The 14,915-nt window shown below is 41.7% G+C and overlaps 1 protein-coding gene across 1 annotated transcript in view; it reads right to left on the bottom strand.

The window, feature by feature from the left end:
- The window catches only part of Ziz (dedicator of cytokinesis protein Ziz), a 526,511-nt gene that overhangs the window by 407,545 nt on the left and 104,051 nt on the right, over nucleotides 1-14,915 (bottom strand). Inside the window, exon 8 of the mRNA XM_071669140.1 lies at nucleotides 5,946-6,108. Within this exon, the coding sequence (XP_071525241.1) occupies nucleotides 5,946-6,108 (163 nt within the window). The remainder of the gene's footprint in view (nucleotides 1-5,945; nucleotides 6,109-14,915) is intronic.

Below are 14,915 nucleotides of genomic sequence, written 5' to 3'. Positions count from 1 at the left end.
ATGCACCTGGGCATGAGAAGAAAGATCATGAGAGGCAAGTGTTTTGGGAGCAGCTGAATGAGTGTGTTAGTAGTTTTGATGCACAAGACCAGGTTATAGTGATGGGAGATTTGAATGCAAAGGTGAGTAACGTGGCAGTTGAGGGAATAATTGGTGTACATGGGGTGTTCAGTGTTGTAAATGGAAATGGTGAAGAGCTTGTAGATTTATGTGCTGAAAAAGGACTGGTGATTGGGAATACCTGGTTTAAAAAGAGAGATATACATAAGTATATGTATGTAAGTAGGAGAGATGGCCAGAGAGTGTTATTGGATTACGTGTTAATTGATAGGCACGCGAAAGAGAGACTTTTGGATGTTAATGAGCTGAGAGGTGCAACTGGAGGGATGTCTGATCATTATCTTGTGGAGGCGAAGGTGAAGATTTGTAGAGGTTTTCAGAAAAGAAGAGAGAATGTTGGGGTGAAAAGAGTGGTAAGAGTAAGTCTGTGTGTGTATATATATGTATACGTTGAGATGTATAGGTAGGTATATTTGCGTGTGTGGACGTGTATATCTATATATGTGTATGTGGGTGGGTTGGGCCATTCTTTCGTCTGTTTCCTTATGATACCTCGCTAATGCGGGAGAAAGCGACAAAGCAAAATAATAATAATAATAGTATGCAAGAGTTTTGGAAAGAGGGGCAAGTATGAAATCTGTTGGGGATGAGAGAGCTTGGGAAGTGAGTCAGTTGTTCGCTGATGATACAGCGCTGGTGGCTGATTCATGTGAGAAACTGCAGAAGCTGGTGACTGAGTTTGGTAAAGTGTGTGAAAGAAGAAAGTTAAGAGTAAATGTGAATAAGAGCAAGGTTATTAAGTACAGTAGGGTGGAGGGTCAAGTCAATTGGGAGGTAAGATTGAATGGAGAAAAACTGGAGGAAGTAAAGTGTTTTAGATATCTGGGAGTGGATCTGGCAGCAGATGGAACCATGGAAGCGAAAGTGAATCATAGGGTGGGGGAGGGGGCGAAAATCCTGGGAGCCTTGAAGAATGTTTGGAAGTCAAGAACATTATCTCGGAAAGCAAAAATGGGTATGTTTGAAGGAATAGTGGTTCCAACAATGTTGTATGGTTGCGAGGTGTGGGCTATGGATAGAGTTGTGCGCAAGAGGGTGGATGTGCTGGAAATGAGATGTTTGAGGACAATATGTGGTGTGAGGCGGTTTGATCGAGTAAGTAATGTAAGGGTAAGAGAGATGTGTGGAAATAAAAAGAGTGTGGTTGAGAGAGCACAAGAGGGTGTTTTGAAATGGTTTGGGCACATGGAGAGAATAAGTGAGGAAAGATTGACCAAGAGGATATATGTGTCGGAGGTGGAGGGAACGAGGAGAAGTGGGAGACCAAATTGGAGGTGGAAAGATGGAGTGAAAAAGATTTTGAGTGATTGGGGCCTGAACATGCAGGAGGGTGAAGGCGGGCAAGGAATAGAGTGAATTGGATCGATGTGGTATACCGGGGTAGACGTGCTGTCAATGGATTGAATCAGGGCATGTGAAGCGTCTGGGGTAAACCATGGAAAGTTGTGTGGGGCCTGGATGTGGAAAGGGAGCTGTGGTTTTGGGCATTATTACATGACAGCTAGAGACTGAGTGTGAACGAATGGGGCCTTTGTTGTCTTTTCCTAGCGCTACCTCGCACACATGAGGGGGAGGGGGATGTTATTCCATGTGTGGCGAGGTGGCAATGGGAATGAATAAAGGCAGCGCGAATTGTGTGCATGTGTATATATGTATGTGTCTGTGTGTGTATATATATGTGTACATTGAGATGTATGGGTATGTATATTTGCGTGTGTGGACGTGTATGTATATACATGTGTATGGGGGTGGGTTGGGCCATTTTTTCGTCTGTTTCCTTGCAATACCTCGCAAACGCGGGAGACAGCGACAAAGCAAAATAAATAAATAAATACGAATTATGTACATGTGTATATATGTATATGTCTGTGTGTGTATATGTATGTATACGTTGAGATGTATAGGTATGTCTATTTGCGTGTGTGGACGTGTATATATGTACATGTGCATGTGGGTGGGTTGGGCCATTCTTTCGTCTGTTTCCTTGCACTACCTTGCTAATGCGGGAGACAGCGACAAAGCAAAATAAAATAAATATGTATATATACACCCATACAAACACATATACATACATACACATTTCAACATATACATCCAAATACATACACAGACATATACAAATATATACATGTGCATATTCATACTTGCTGCCTTCATCCATTCCCGTTGCCACCCTGCCACACAGGAAACAGCATCCCCCTCCAGCGAGATAGCGCCAAGAAAAGACAAAAAGGTCACATTCGTTCACACTCAGTCTCTAGCTGTCTTGTGTAATGTAACAAAACCACAGATCTCCTTCCACATCCAGGCCCCACAGACCCTTTCATGGTTTACCCCAGATGCTTCACATATCCTGGTTCAATCCTTTGATAGCACGTCGACCTCAGTATACCACATCGTTCCAATTCACTCTATTCCTTTTGTAATAAAACCAACTTTATCTTACTACTAATTGTAAACATATGAATTTATCTTACAACTATTTGTCAACATATGAAAAAATATTCCAGAGAAATTTCCTGTAATATCTAGATCAATCTAGTATTTCTCATATGGTCATGCTTCAACTGGCAATGGGTCTTAGCCACACCAACATTTCTTAATCATTCTTTAACCAGAACTGCATACCTTTTTCTGTCCTAGATTCATCCTGAGGCTTGTCAGCATGAATAACACGAGTGAGCTTGTCCATCCAGTCTTCTAGATCAGCCTCGCTCTCTGCTGACAACAGAACTGACTTTCCGCACTCAGATATCTGCAATTCAAAGCAGCACTTTCCACGCCGTGGGTTCTGAAACCATGCAAAATAGCACAGTAAAACTTTACTAATCTACATTGTACAAGATATAAGTCAGGTGGAATTATTAAATTTTCTAGATTACCAAAAAAATTTGCCATCCTCCCTTTAACAAAACTTCATCAAAATTATAGATTCCCATGAAAAAACTAAAATAAATCTTGTTACTACAGTACAGTATCTGAACTCACCAAATGGTCTAGAGGACTATAACACAATACAAATTGGTTACTTTATGTATACTTTACACTGATTTAATGTTAGAGGCTTAATCTTTGAGTCATTACAAACTGTAAATGATCTTTACATGACCTTAACCTGACAATTTTGCACTCTTGGAATGATGATATTTGCATGCAAAAGTTCACTATTCTGGAAAGAACAAATGCTTTGAATGGCACAATTGGTAGTTTTACCTCTCTTGTTTTTAAGGTTCACAAAATCACAAGTGCTATTGTACAAAGGCAAAGGGGATAAGAGTGAGTGCTCAAATTTCAGAGGTATAAGTTTGTTGAGTATTCCTGGTAAATTATATGGGAGGGTATTGATTGAGAGGGTGAAGGCATGTACAGAGCATCAGATTGGGGAAGAGCAGTGTGGTTTCAGAAGTGGTAGAGGATGTGTGGATCAGGTGTTTCCTTTGAAGAATGTATGTGAGAAATACTTAGAAAAGCAAATGGATTTGTACGTAGCATTTATGGATCTGGAGAAGGCATATGATAGAGTTGATAGAGATGCTCTGTGGAAGGTATTAAGAATATATGGGGTGGGAGGCAAGTTGTTAGAAGCAGTGAAAAGTTTTTATCGAGGATGTAAGGCATGTGTACGTGTAGGAAGAGAGAAAAGTGATTGGTTCTCAGTGAATGTAAGTTTGTGGCAGGGGTGTGTGATGTCTCCATGGTTGTTTAATTTGTTTATGGATGGGGTTGTTAGGGAGGTGAATGCAAGAGTTTTGGAAAGAGGGGCAAGTATGAAGTCTTTTGGGGATGAGAGAGCTTGGGAAGTGAGTCAGTTGTTGTTCGCTGATGATACAGCGCTGGTGGCTGATTCATGTGAGAAACTGCAGAAGCTGGTGACTGAGTTTGGTAAAGTGTGTGGAAGAAGAAAGTTAAGAGTAAATGTGAATAAGAGCAAGGTAATTAGGTAAAGTAGGGTTGAGGGTCAAGTCAATTGGGAGGTAAGTTTGAATGGAGAAAAACTGGAGGAAGTAAAGTGTTTTAGATATCTGGGAGTGGATCTGGCAGCAATGAACCATGGAAGCGAAAGTGAATCATAGGGTGGGGGAAGGGGCGAAAATCTGGAGCCTTGAAGAATGTGTGGGAAGTCGAGAACATTATCTCCAAAAGCAAAAATGGCTATGTTTGAAGGAATAGTGGTTCCAACAATGTTGTATGGTTGCGAGGTGTGGGCTATGGATAGAGTTGTGCGCAAGAGGGTGGATGTGCTGGAAATGAGATGTTTGAGGACAATATGTGGTGTGAGGCGGTTTGATCGAGTAAGTAATGTAAGGGTAAGAGAGATGTGTGGAAATAAAAAGAGTGTGGTTGAGAGAGCACAAGAGGGTGTTTTGAAATGGTTTGGGCACATGGAGAGAATAAGTGAGGAAAGATTGACCAAGAGGATATATGTGTCGGAGGTGGAGGGAACGAGGAGAAGTGGGAGACCAAATTGGAGGTGGAAAGATGGAGTGAAAAAGATTTTGAGTGATTGGGGCCTGAACATGCAGGAGGGTGAAGGCGGGCAAGGAATAGAGTGAATTGGATCGATGTGGTATACCGGGGTAGACGTGCTGTCAATGGATTGAATCAGGGCATGTGAAGCGTCTGGGGTAAACCATGGAAAGTTGTGTGGGGCCTGGATGTGGAAAGGGAGCTGTGGTTTTGGGCATTATTACATGACAGCTAGAGACTGAGTGTGAACGAATGGGGCCTTTGTTGTCTTTTCCTAGCGCTACCTCGCACACATGAGGGGGAGGGGGATGTTATTCCATGTGTGGCGAGGTGGCAATGGGAATGAATAAAGGCAGCGCGAATTGTGTGCATGTGTATATATGTATGTGTCTGTGTGTGTATATATATGTGTACATTGAGATGTATGGGTATGTATATTTGCGTGTGTGGACGTGTATGTATATACATGTGTATGGGGGTGGGTTGGGCCATTTTTTCGTCTGTTTCCTTGCAATACCTCGCAAACGCGGGAGACAGCGACAAAGCAAAATAAATAAATAAATACGAATTATGTACATGTGTATATATGTATATGTCTGTGTGTGTATATGTATGTATACGTTGAGATGTATAGGTATGTCTATTTGCGTGTGTGGACGTGTATATATGTACATGTGCATGTGGGTGGGTTGGGCCATTCTTTCGTCTGTTTCCTTGCACTACCTTGCTAATGCGGGAGACAGCGACAAAGCAAAATAAAATAAATATGTATATATACACCCATACAAACACATATACATACATACACATTTCAACATATACATCCAAATACATACACAGACATATACAAATATATACATGTGCATATTCATACTTGCTGCCTTCATCCATTCCCGTTGCCACCCTGCCACACAGGAAACAGCATCCCCCTCCAGCGAGATAGCGCCAAGAAAAGACAAAAAGGTCACATTCGTTCACACTCAGTCTCTAGCTGTCTTGTGTAATGTAACAAAACCACAGATCTCCTTCCACATCCAGGCCCCACAGACCCTTTCATGGTTTACCCCAGATGCTTCACATATCCTGGTTCAATCCTTTGATAGCACGTCGACCTCAGTATACCACATCGTTCCAATTCACTCTATTCCTTTTGTAATAAAACCAACTTTATCTTACTACTAATTGTAAACATATGAATTTATCTTACAACTATTTGTCAACATATGAAAAAATATTCCAGAGAAATTTCCTGTAATATCTAGATCAATCTAGTATTTCTCATATGGTCATGCTTCAACTGGCAATGGGTCTTAGCCACACCAACATTTCTTAATCATTCTTTAACCAGAACTGCATACCTTTTTCTGTCCTAGATTCATCCTGAGGCTTGTCAGCATGAATAACACGAGTGAGCTTGTCCATCCAGTCTTCTAGATCAGCCTCGCTCTCTGCTGACAACAGAACTGACTTTCCGCACTCAGATATCTGCAATTCAAAGCAGCACTTTCCACGCCGTGGGTTCTGAAACCATGCAAAATAGCACAGTAAAACTTTACTAATCTACATTGTACAAGATATAAGTCAGGTGGAATTATTAAATTTTCTAGATTACCAAAAAAATTTGCCATCCTCCCTTTAACAAAACTTCATCAAAATTATAGATTCCCATGAAAAAACTAAAATAAATCTTGTTACTACAGTACAGTATCTGAACTCACCAAATGGTCTAGAGGACTATAACACAATACAAATTGGTTACTTTATGTATACTTTACACTGATTTAATGTTAGAGGCTTAATCTTTGAGTCATTACAAACTGTAAATGATCTTTACATGACCTTAACCTGACAATTTTGCACTCTTGGAATGATGATATTTGCATGCAAAAGTTCACTATTCTGGAAAGAACAAATGCTTTGAATGGCACAATTGGTAGTTTTACCTCTCTTGTTTTTAAAGGTTCACAAAATCACAAGTGCTATTGTACAAAGGCAAAGGGGATAAGAGTGAGTGCTCAAATTTCAGAGGTATAAGTTTGTTGAGTATTCCTGGTAAATTATATGGGAGGGTATTGATTGAGAGGGTGAAGGCATGTACAGAGCATCAGATTGGGGAAGAGCAGTGTGGTTTCAGAAGTGGTAGAGGATGTGTGGATCAGGTGTTTCCTTTGAAGAATGTATGTGAGAAATACTTAGAAAAGCAAATGGATTTGTACGTAGCATTTATGGATCTGGAGAAGGCATATGATAGAGTTGATAGAGATGCTCTGTGGAAGGTATTAAGAATATATGGGGTGGGAGGCAAGTTGTTAGAAGCAGTGAAAAGTTTTTATCGAGGATGTAAGGCATGTGTACGTGTAGGAAGAGAGAAAAGTGATTGGTTCTCAGTGAATGTAAGTTTGTGGCAGGGGTGTGTGATGTCTCCATGGTTGTTTAATTTGTTTATGGATGGGGTTGTTAGGGAGGTGAATGCAAGAGTTTTGGAAAGAGGGGCAAGTATGAAGTCTTTTGGGGATGAGAGAGCTTGGGAAGTGAGTCAGTTGTTGTTCGCTGATGATACAGCGCTGGTGGCTGATTCATGTGAGAAACTGCAGAAGCTGGTGACTGAGTTTGGTAAAGTGTGTGGAAGAAGAAAGTTAAGAGTAAATGTGAATAAGAGCAAGGTAATTAGGTAAAGTAGGGTTGAGGGTCAAGTCAATTGGGAGGTAAGTTTGAATGGAGAAAAACTGGAGGAAGTAAAGTGTTTTAGATATCTGGGAGTGGATCTGGCAGCGGATGGAACCATGGAAGCGGAAGTGGATCATAGGGTGGGGGAAGGGGCGAAAATCCTGGGAGCCTTGAAGAATGTGTGGAAGTCGAGAACATTATCTCCAAAAGCAAAAATGGCTATGTTTGAAGGAATAGTGGTTCCAACAATGTTGTATGGTTGCGAGGCGTGGGCTATGGATAGAGTTGTGCGCAGGAGGGTGGATGTGCTGGAAATGAGATGTTTGAGGACAATGTGTGGTGTGAGGTGGTTTGATCGAGTAAGTAACGTAAGGGTAAGAGAGATGTGTGGAAATAAAAAGAGCATGGTTGAGAGAGCAGAAGAGGGTGTTTTGAAATGGTTTGGGCACATGGAGAGAATGAGTGAGGAAAGATTGACCAAGAGGATATATGTGTCGGAGGTGGAGGGAACGAGGAGAAGTGGGAGACCAAATTGGAGGTGGAAAGATGGAGTGAAAAAGATTTTGTGTGATCGGGGCCTGAACATGCAGGAGGGTGAAAGGAGGGCAAGGAATAGAGTGAATTGGATCGATGTGGTATACCGGGGTTGACGTGCTGCCAGTGGATTGAATCAGGGCATGTGAAGCGTCTGGGGTAAACCATGGAAAGCTGTGTAGGTATGTATATTTGTGTGTGTGGATGTGTATGTATATACATGTGTATGGGGGTGGGTTGGGCCATTTCTTTCGTCTGTTTCCTTGCGCTACCTCGCAAACGCGGGAGACAGTGGAAAAAAAAAAAATCACAAAACCAGTCTACCATCTTCTTTGGGGAAGCAAGCTTGTTCTGTTATGTTCACTCGAGTTAAGATCTTTTGGTATGATTGATAATCTATTAATTATTTACATTACCTCTGTGATGTAATGATGTTTATTTGTTTGATGGTCTGAACGAATTTTAATTTCTTCACTTCTCCTATGATGAAGTGCTTGAAATTTATTACCATTTTTTTTTTTTTTTCCAAAACAAGGAACAGAGAAGGGGGCCAGGTGAGGATATTCCCTCCAAGGCCCAGTCCTCTGTTCTTAACGCTACCTCGCTAACGCGGGAAATGGCGAATAGTTTGAAAGAAAAGATATATATGTATATATATATATATATATATATATTTTTTTTTTTTTTTTTTTTTTTTTCTTTTTATACTTTGTCGCCGTCTCCCGCGTTTGCGAGGTAGCGCAAGGAAACAGACGAAAGAAATGGCCCAACCCCCCCCCCCATACACATGTACATACACACGTCCACACACGCAAATATACATACCTACACAGCTTTCCATGGTTTACCCCAGACGCTTCACATGCCTTGCTTCAATCCACTGACAGCACGTCAACCCCTGTATACCACATGACTCCAATTCACTCTATTTCTTGCCCTCCTTTCACCCTCCTGCATGTTCAGGCCCCGATCACACAAAATCTTTTTCACTCCATCTTTCCACCTCCAATTTGGTCTCCCTCTTCTCCTTGTTCCCTCCACCTCCGACACATATATCCTCTTGGTCAATCTCTCCTCACTCATTCTCTCCATGTGCCCAAACCATTTCAAAACACCCTCTTCTGCTCTCTCAACCACGCTCTTTTTATTTCCACACATCTCTCTTACCCTTACGTTACTTACTCGATCAAACCACCTCACACCACACATTGTCCTCAAACATCTCATTTCCAGCACATCCATCCTCCTGCGCACATCTCTATCCATAGCCCACGCCTCGCAACCATACAACATTGTTGGAACCACTATTCCCTCAAACATACCCATTTTTGCTTTCCGAGATAGTGTTCTCGACTTCCACACATTTTTCAAGGCTCCCAAAATTTTCGCCCCCTCCCCCACCCTATGATCCACTTCCGCTTCCATGGTTCCATCCGCTGACAGATCCACTCCCAGATATCTAAAACACTTCACTTCCTCCAGTTTTTCTCCATTCAAACTCACCTCCCAATTGACTTGACCCTCACCCCTACTGTACCTAATAACCTTGCTCTTATTCACATTTACTCTCAACTTTCTTCTTCCACACACTTTACCAAACTCAGTCACCAGCTTCTGCAGTTTCTCACATGAATCAGCCACCAGCGCTGTATCATCAGCGAACAACAACTGACTCACTTCCCAAGCTCTCTCATCCCCAACAGACTTCATACTTGCCCCTCTTTCCAGGACTCTTGCATTTACCTCCCTTACAACCCCATCCATAAACAAATTAAACAACCATGGAGACATCACACACCCCTGCCGCAAACCTACATTCACTGAGAACCAATCACTTTCCTCTCTTCCTACACGTACACATGCCTTACATCCTCGATAAAAACTTTTCACTGCTTCTAACAACTTGCCTCCCACACCATATATTCTTAATACCTTCCACAGAGCATCTCTATCAACTCTATCATATGCCTTCTCCAGATCCATAAATGCTACATACAAATCCATTTGCTTTTCTAAGTATTTCTCACATACATTCTTCAAAGCAAACACCTGATCCACACATCCTCTACCACTTCTGAAACCGCACTGCTCTTCCCCAATCTGATGCTCTGTACATGCCTTCACCCTCTCAATCAATACCCTCCCATATAATTTACCAGGAATACTCAACAAACTTATACCTCTGTAATTTGAGCACTCACTCTTATCCCCTTTGCCTTTGTACAATGGCACTATGCACGCATTCCGCCAATCCTCAGGCACCTCACCATGAGTCATACATACATTAAATAACCTTACCAACCAGTCAACAATACAGTCACCCCCTTTCTTAATAAATTCCACTGCAATACCATCCAAACCTGCTGCCTTGCCGGCTTTCATCTTCCGCAAAGCTTTTACTACCTCTTCTCTGTTTACCAAATCATTTTCCCTAACCCTCTCACTTTGCACACCACCTCGACCAAAACACCCTATATCTGCCACTCTGTCATCAGACACATTCAACAAACCTTCAAAATACTCATTCCATCTCCTTCTCACATCACCACTACTTGTTATCACCTCCCCATTTACGCCCTTCACTGAAGTTCCCATTTGCTCCCTTGTCTTACGCACCCTATTTACCTCCTTCCAGAACATCTTTTTATTTTCCCTAAAATTTACTGATAGTCTCTCACCCCAACTCTCATTTGCCCTTTTTTTCACCTCTTGCACCTTTCTCTTGACCTCCTGTCTCTTTCTTTTATACTTCTCCCACTCAATTGCATTTTTTCCCTGCAAAAATCGTCCAAATGCCTCTCTCTTCTCTTTCACTAATACTCTTACTTCTTCATCCCACCACTCACTACCCTTTCTAAACAGCCCACCTCCCACTCTTCTCATGCCACAAGCATCTTTTGCGCAATCCATCACTGATTCCCTAAATACATCCCATTCCTCCCCCACTCCCCTTACTTCCATTGTTCTCACCTTTTTCCATTCTGTACACAGTCTCTCCTGGTACTTCCCCACACAGGTCTCCTTCCCAAGCTCACTTACTCTCACCACCTTCTTCACCCCAACATTCACTCCTCTTTTCTGAAAACCCATACTAATCTTCACCTTAGCCTCCACAAGATAATGATCAGACATCCCTCCAGTTGCACCTCTCAGCACATTAACATCCAAAAGTCTCTATATATATATATATATATATATATGTATATATATATATATATATATATATATATATATATATATATTATCCCTGGGGATGGGGGAGAAAGAATACTTCCCACGCATTCCCTGCGTGTCGTAGAAGGCGACTAAAAGGGAAGGGAGCGGGCGGCTGGAAATCCTCCCCTCTCTTTTTTTTTTTTTTTTTCCAAAAGAAGGAACAGAGAAGGGGACCAGGTGAGGATTTTCCCTCAAAGGTCCAGTCCTCTGTTCTTAGCGCTACCTCGCTAACGCGGGAAATGGCGAATAGTATGAAAGAAAGAAAGAAAGAAAAGCATGTCTGCTTCAGAAGCATACCAGAAGACCTAATACATGGAGATTTGTAGTCAATCTATATTTCAAGGCTATACTGCTAAAAGCCTCCTTCTGGCATGGCATAACATCAACATATGGATATATTTGCTCTGTCTCTGTTTGTGCTAGGATTCCAACACCTTCAGCAACATAAAATCCATGCTTTTAAAGTTTTTCCAGGTTACTTAGGTATCTTTCCAGGTCGCTAACCAAGAACATAAAGGTTTATGCATTACAGGTTGAACCTCTTTCATCCAGCAACCTTGGGACCTGGCCACTGCCAGACCACAGAAAATGCCGGAAAACATAAATTGTCCCCAAAGGGAAACCCCTATGTAAACATGTAAACATATTCCCAACCCCTAGTCTTGCCAGCTCATTCCACATACATATGGCTGTGTTATCAAAAGTAGAACAAAGCTTACAATAGGAAATAATACAAACATTAAATCTTTCAAGAACGGTTTTTAATGTTACATCAGTTTGCATCAGAAGTATCCCCAGATGTAGACTCCTCAGTATCTTGGGCAAGGGTTTTTCATGGCATATGATGCAAATACAGGGCAGATTCATTAGCATTATACACTTGTTCTGGGGCTAAGTTTTCCACAGCCACTAACCTTGCAACTCATCCACAAGCTTTGTTGTAACTTTGTGATAAGTAGTTACTGTAACTAACGACCATAAACTGCTAACAGTGCTGCTCTGGTGGCAGATTCATAAACTAATGGTGACAGATTCAAAACACGCCAGACCATGGGAGATACCGAACCATGGAGCGCTGGATTAGAGAGGTATAACCTGCATTTCAGGAAATCCTTAGCACTTTTACATCAAACTTAATGATTATTGTATAATGATTCACAATCTTGTAATGTAGAAAAGAGTTATGTAGAAAAGAGACAATGCTGAAGAAGACACTAAGGTACAGGAAAAAAACTCTTAAAACATGAAAAACATGAGTTTTAAAGAATGAAAAACTGTTTCTCTCCAGGGCAGTGTACTGCAAGCTAATAAGATTCATTCAGGATCTCTTGAGGTTACAAGCTTCCAAACCCATCTTATTATGGAGAGGTGTATGCCTCCCAGCCTTTTTGAACCGCCCAAACAGCAAATGTTGCAACATCTAGCCTCAGAACTCCCTTTCAATCAGCACCTACCACCCAGGGACCTTCATCATCCAAACAGCCACACAAGCCACCTAAATCACCAACCCTCTGGAAATGACTGACTTCATATGTAAACCTCAGTCACCAGGAATGCTAGAACTCATATGAGAACCAATTCCTAAAATGAATGCCACTCCCTCAAGGCAAAATACATGACCACTGATACTTGTAGCAGCATCCCACACATCATCTAGACACTAAAGGCCTAAATGTTTTCCATATATATACTATTCAATATATGTGGAGACATCATGGAGCCAGTATGAGATCTGCACCCTCAAGCAGTTACATTTTTCATTGCTGTATTATGTGTACAATATATATATCTTTCTTTCAAACTATTCGCCATTTCCCGCATTAGCGAGGTAGCGTTAAGAACAGAGGACTGGGCCTTTGAGGGAATACCCTCACCTGGCCGAATTCTCTCTTCCTTCTTTTGGAAAATTAAAAAGAAAAAAAAAAACGAGAGGGGAGGATTTCCAGCCCCCCGCTCCCTACAATATATATATATATATATATATATATATATATATATATATATATATATATTTTTTTTTTTTTTTTTTTTTTTTTATACTTTGTCGCTGTCTCCCGCGTTTGCGAGGTAGCGCAAGGAAACAGACGAAAGAAATGGCCCAACCCCCCCCCCCATACACATGTACATACACACGTCCACACACGCAAATATACATACCTACACAGCTTTCCATGGTTTACCCCAGACGCTTCACATGCCTTGCTTCAATCCACTGACAGCACGTCAACCCCTGTATACCACATGACTCCAATTCACTCTATTTCTTGCCCTCCTTTCACCCTCCTGCATGTTCAGGCCCCGATCACACAAAATCTTTTTCACTCCATCTTTCCACCTCCAATTTGGTCTCCCTCTTCTCCTCGTTCCCTCCACCTCCGACACATATATCCTCTTGGTCAATCTCTCCTCACTCATTCTCTCCATGTGCCCAAACCATTTCAAAACACCCTCTTCTGCTCTCTCAACCACGCTCTTTTTATTTTCACACATCTCTCTTACCCTTACGTTACTTACTCGATCAAACCACCTCACACCACACATTGTCCTCAAACATCTCATTTCCAGCACATCCATCCTCCTGCGCACATCTCTATCCATAGCCCACGCCTCGCAACCATACAACATTGTTGGAACCACTATTCCCTCAAACATACCCATTTTTGCTTTCCGAGATAATGTTCACGACTTCCACACATTTTTCAAGGCTCCCAAAATTTTCGCCCCCTCCCCCACCCTATGATCCACTTCCGCTTCCATGGTTCCATCCGCTGACAGATCCACTCCCAGATATCTAAAACACTTCACTTCCTCCAGTTTTTCTCCATTCAAACTCACCTCCCAATTGACTTGACCCTCACCCCTACTGTACCTAATAACCTTGCTCTTATTCACATTTACTCTCAACTTTCTCTTCCACACACTTTACCAAACTCAGTCACCAGCTTCTGCAGTTTCTCACATGAATCAGCCACCAGCGCTGTATCATCAGCGAACAACAACTGACTCACTTCCCAAGCTCTCTCATCCCCAACAGACTTCATACTTGCCCCTCTTTCCAGGACTCTTGCATTTACCTCCCTTACAACCCCATCCATAAACAAATTAAACAACCATGGAGACATCACACACCCCTGCCGCAAACCTACATTCACTGAGAACCAATCACTTTCCTCTCTTCCTACACGTACACATGCCTTACATCCTCGATAAAAACTTTTCACTGCTTCTAACAACTTGCCTCCCACACCATATATTCTTAATACCTTCCACAGAGCATCTCTATCAACTCTATCATATGCCTTCTCCAGATCCATAAATGCTACATACAAATCCATTTGCTTTTCTAAGTATTTCTCACATACATTCTTCAAAGCAAACACCTGATCCACACATCCTCTACCACTTCTGAAACCGCACTGCTCTTCCCCAATCTGATGCTCTGTACATGCCTTCACCCTCTCAATCAATACCCTCCCATATAATTTACCAGGAATACTCAACAAACTTATACCTCTGTAATTTGAGCACTCACTCTTATCCCCTTTGCCTTTGTACAATGGCACTATGCACGCATTCCGCCAATCCTCAGGCACCTCACCATGAGTCATACATACATTAAATAACCTTACCATCCAGTCAACAATACAGTCACCCCCTTTCTTAATAAATTCCACTGCAATACCATATATATATATATATATATATATATATATATATATATATATATATATATGTGAAAAAAGGAGAGATAGGTAGTATGTTTGAGGAAAGGAACCTGGATATTTTGGCGCTGAGTGAAACGAAGCTCAAGGGTAAAGGGGAAGAGTGGTTTGGGAATGTCTGGGGAGTAAAGTCAGGGGTTAGTGAGAAGAAAAGAGCAAGGGAAGGAGTAGCAATACTCCTGAAACAGG

Source organism: Panulirus ornatus, chromosome 13 (assembly GCF_036320965.1).
Source record: "Panulirus ornatus isolate Po-2019 chromosome 13, ASM3632096v1, whole genome shotgun sequence".
NCBI classification, from domain to species: domain Eukaryota; kingdom Metazoa; phylum Arthropoda; class Malacostraca; order Decapoda; family Palinuridae; genus Panulirus; species Panulirus ornatus.
This window is presented reverse-complemented; position numbering and strand designations above follow the sequence as displayed.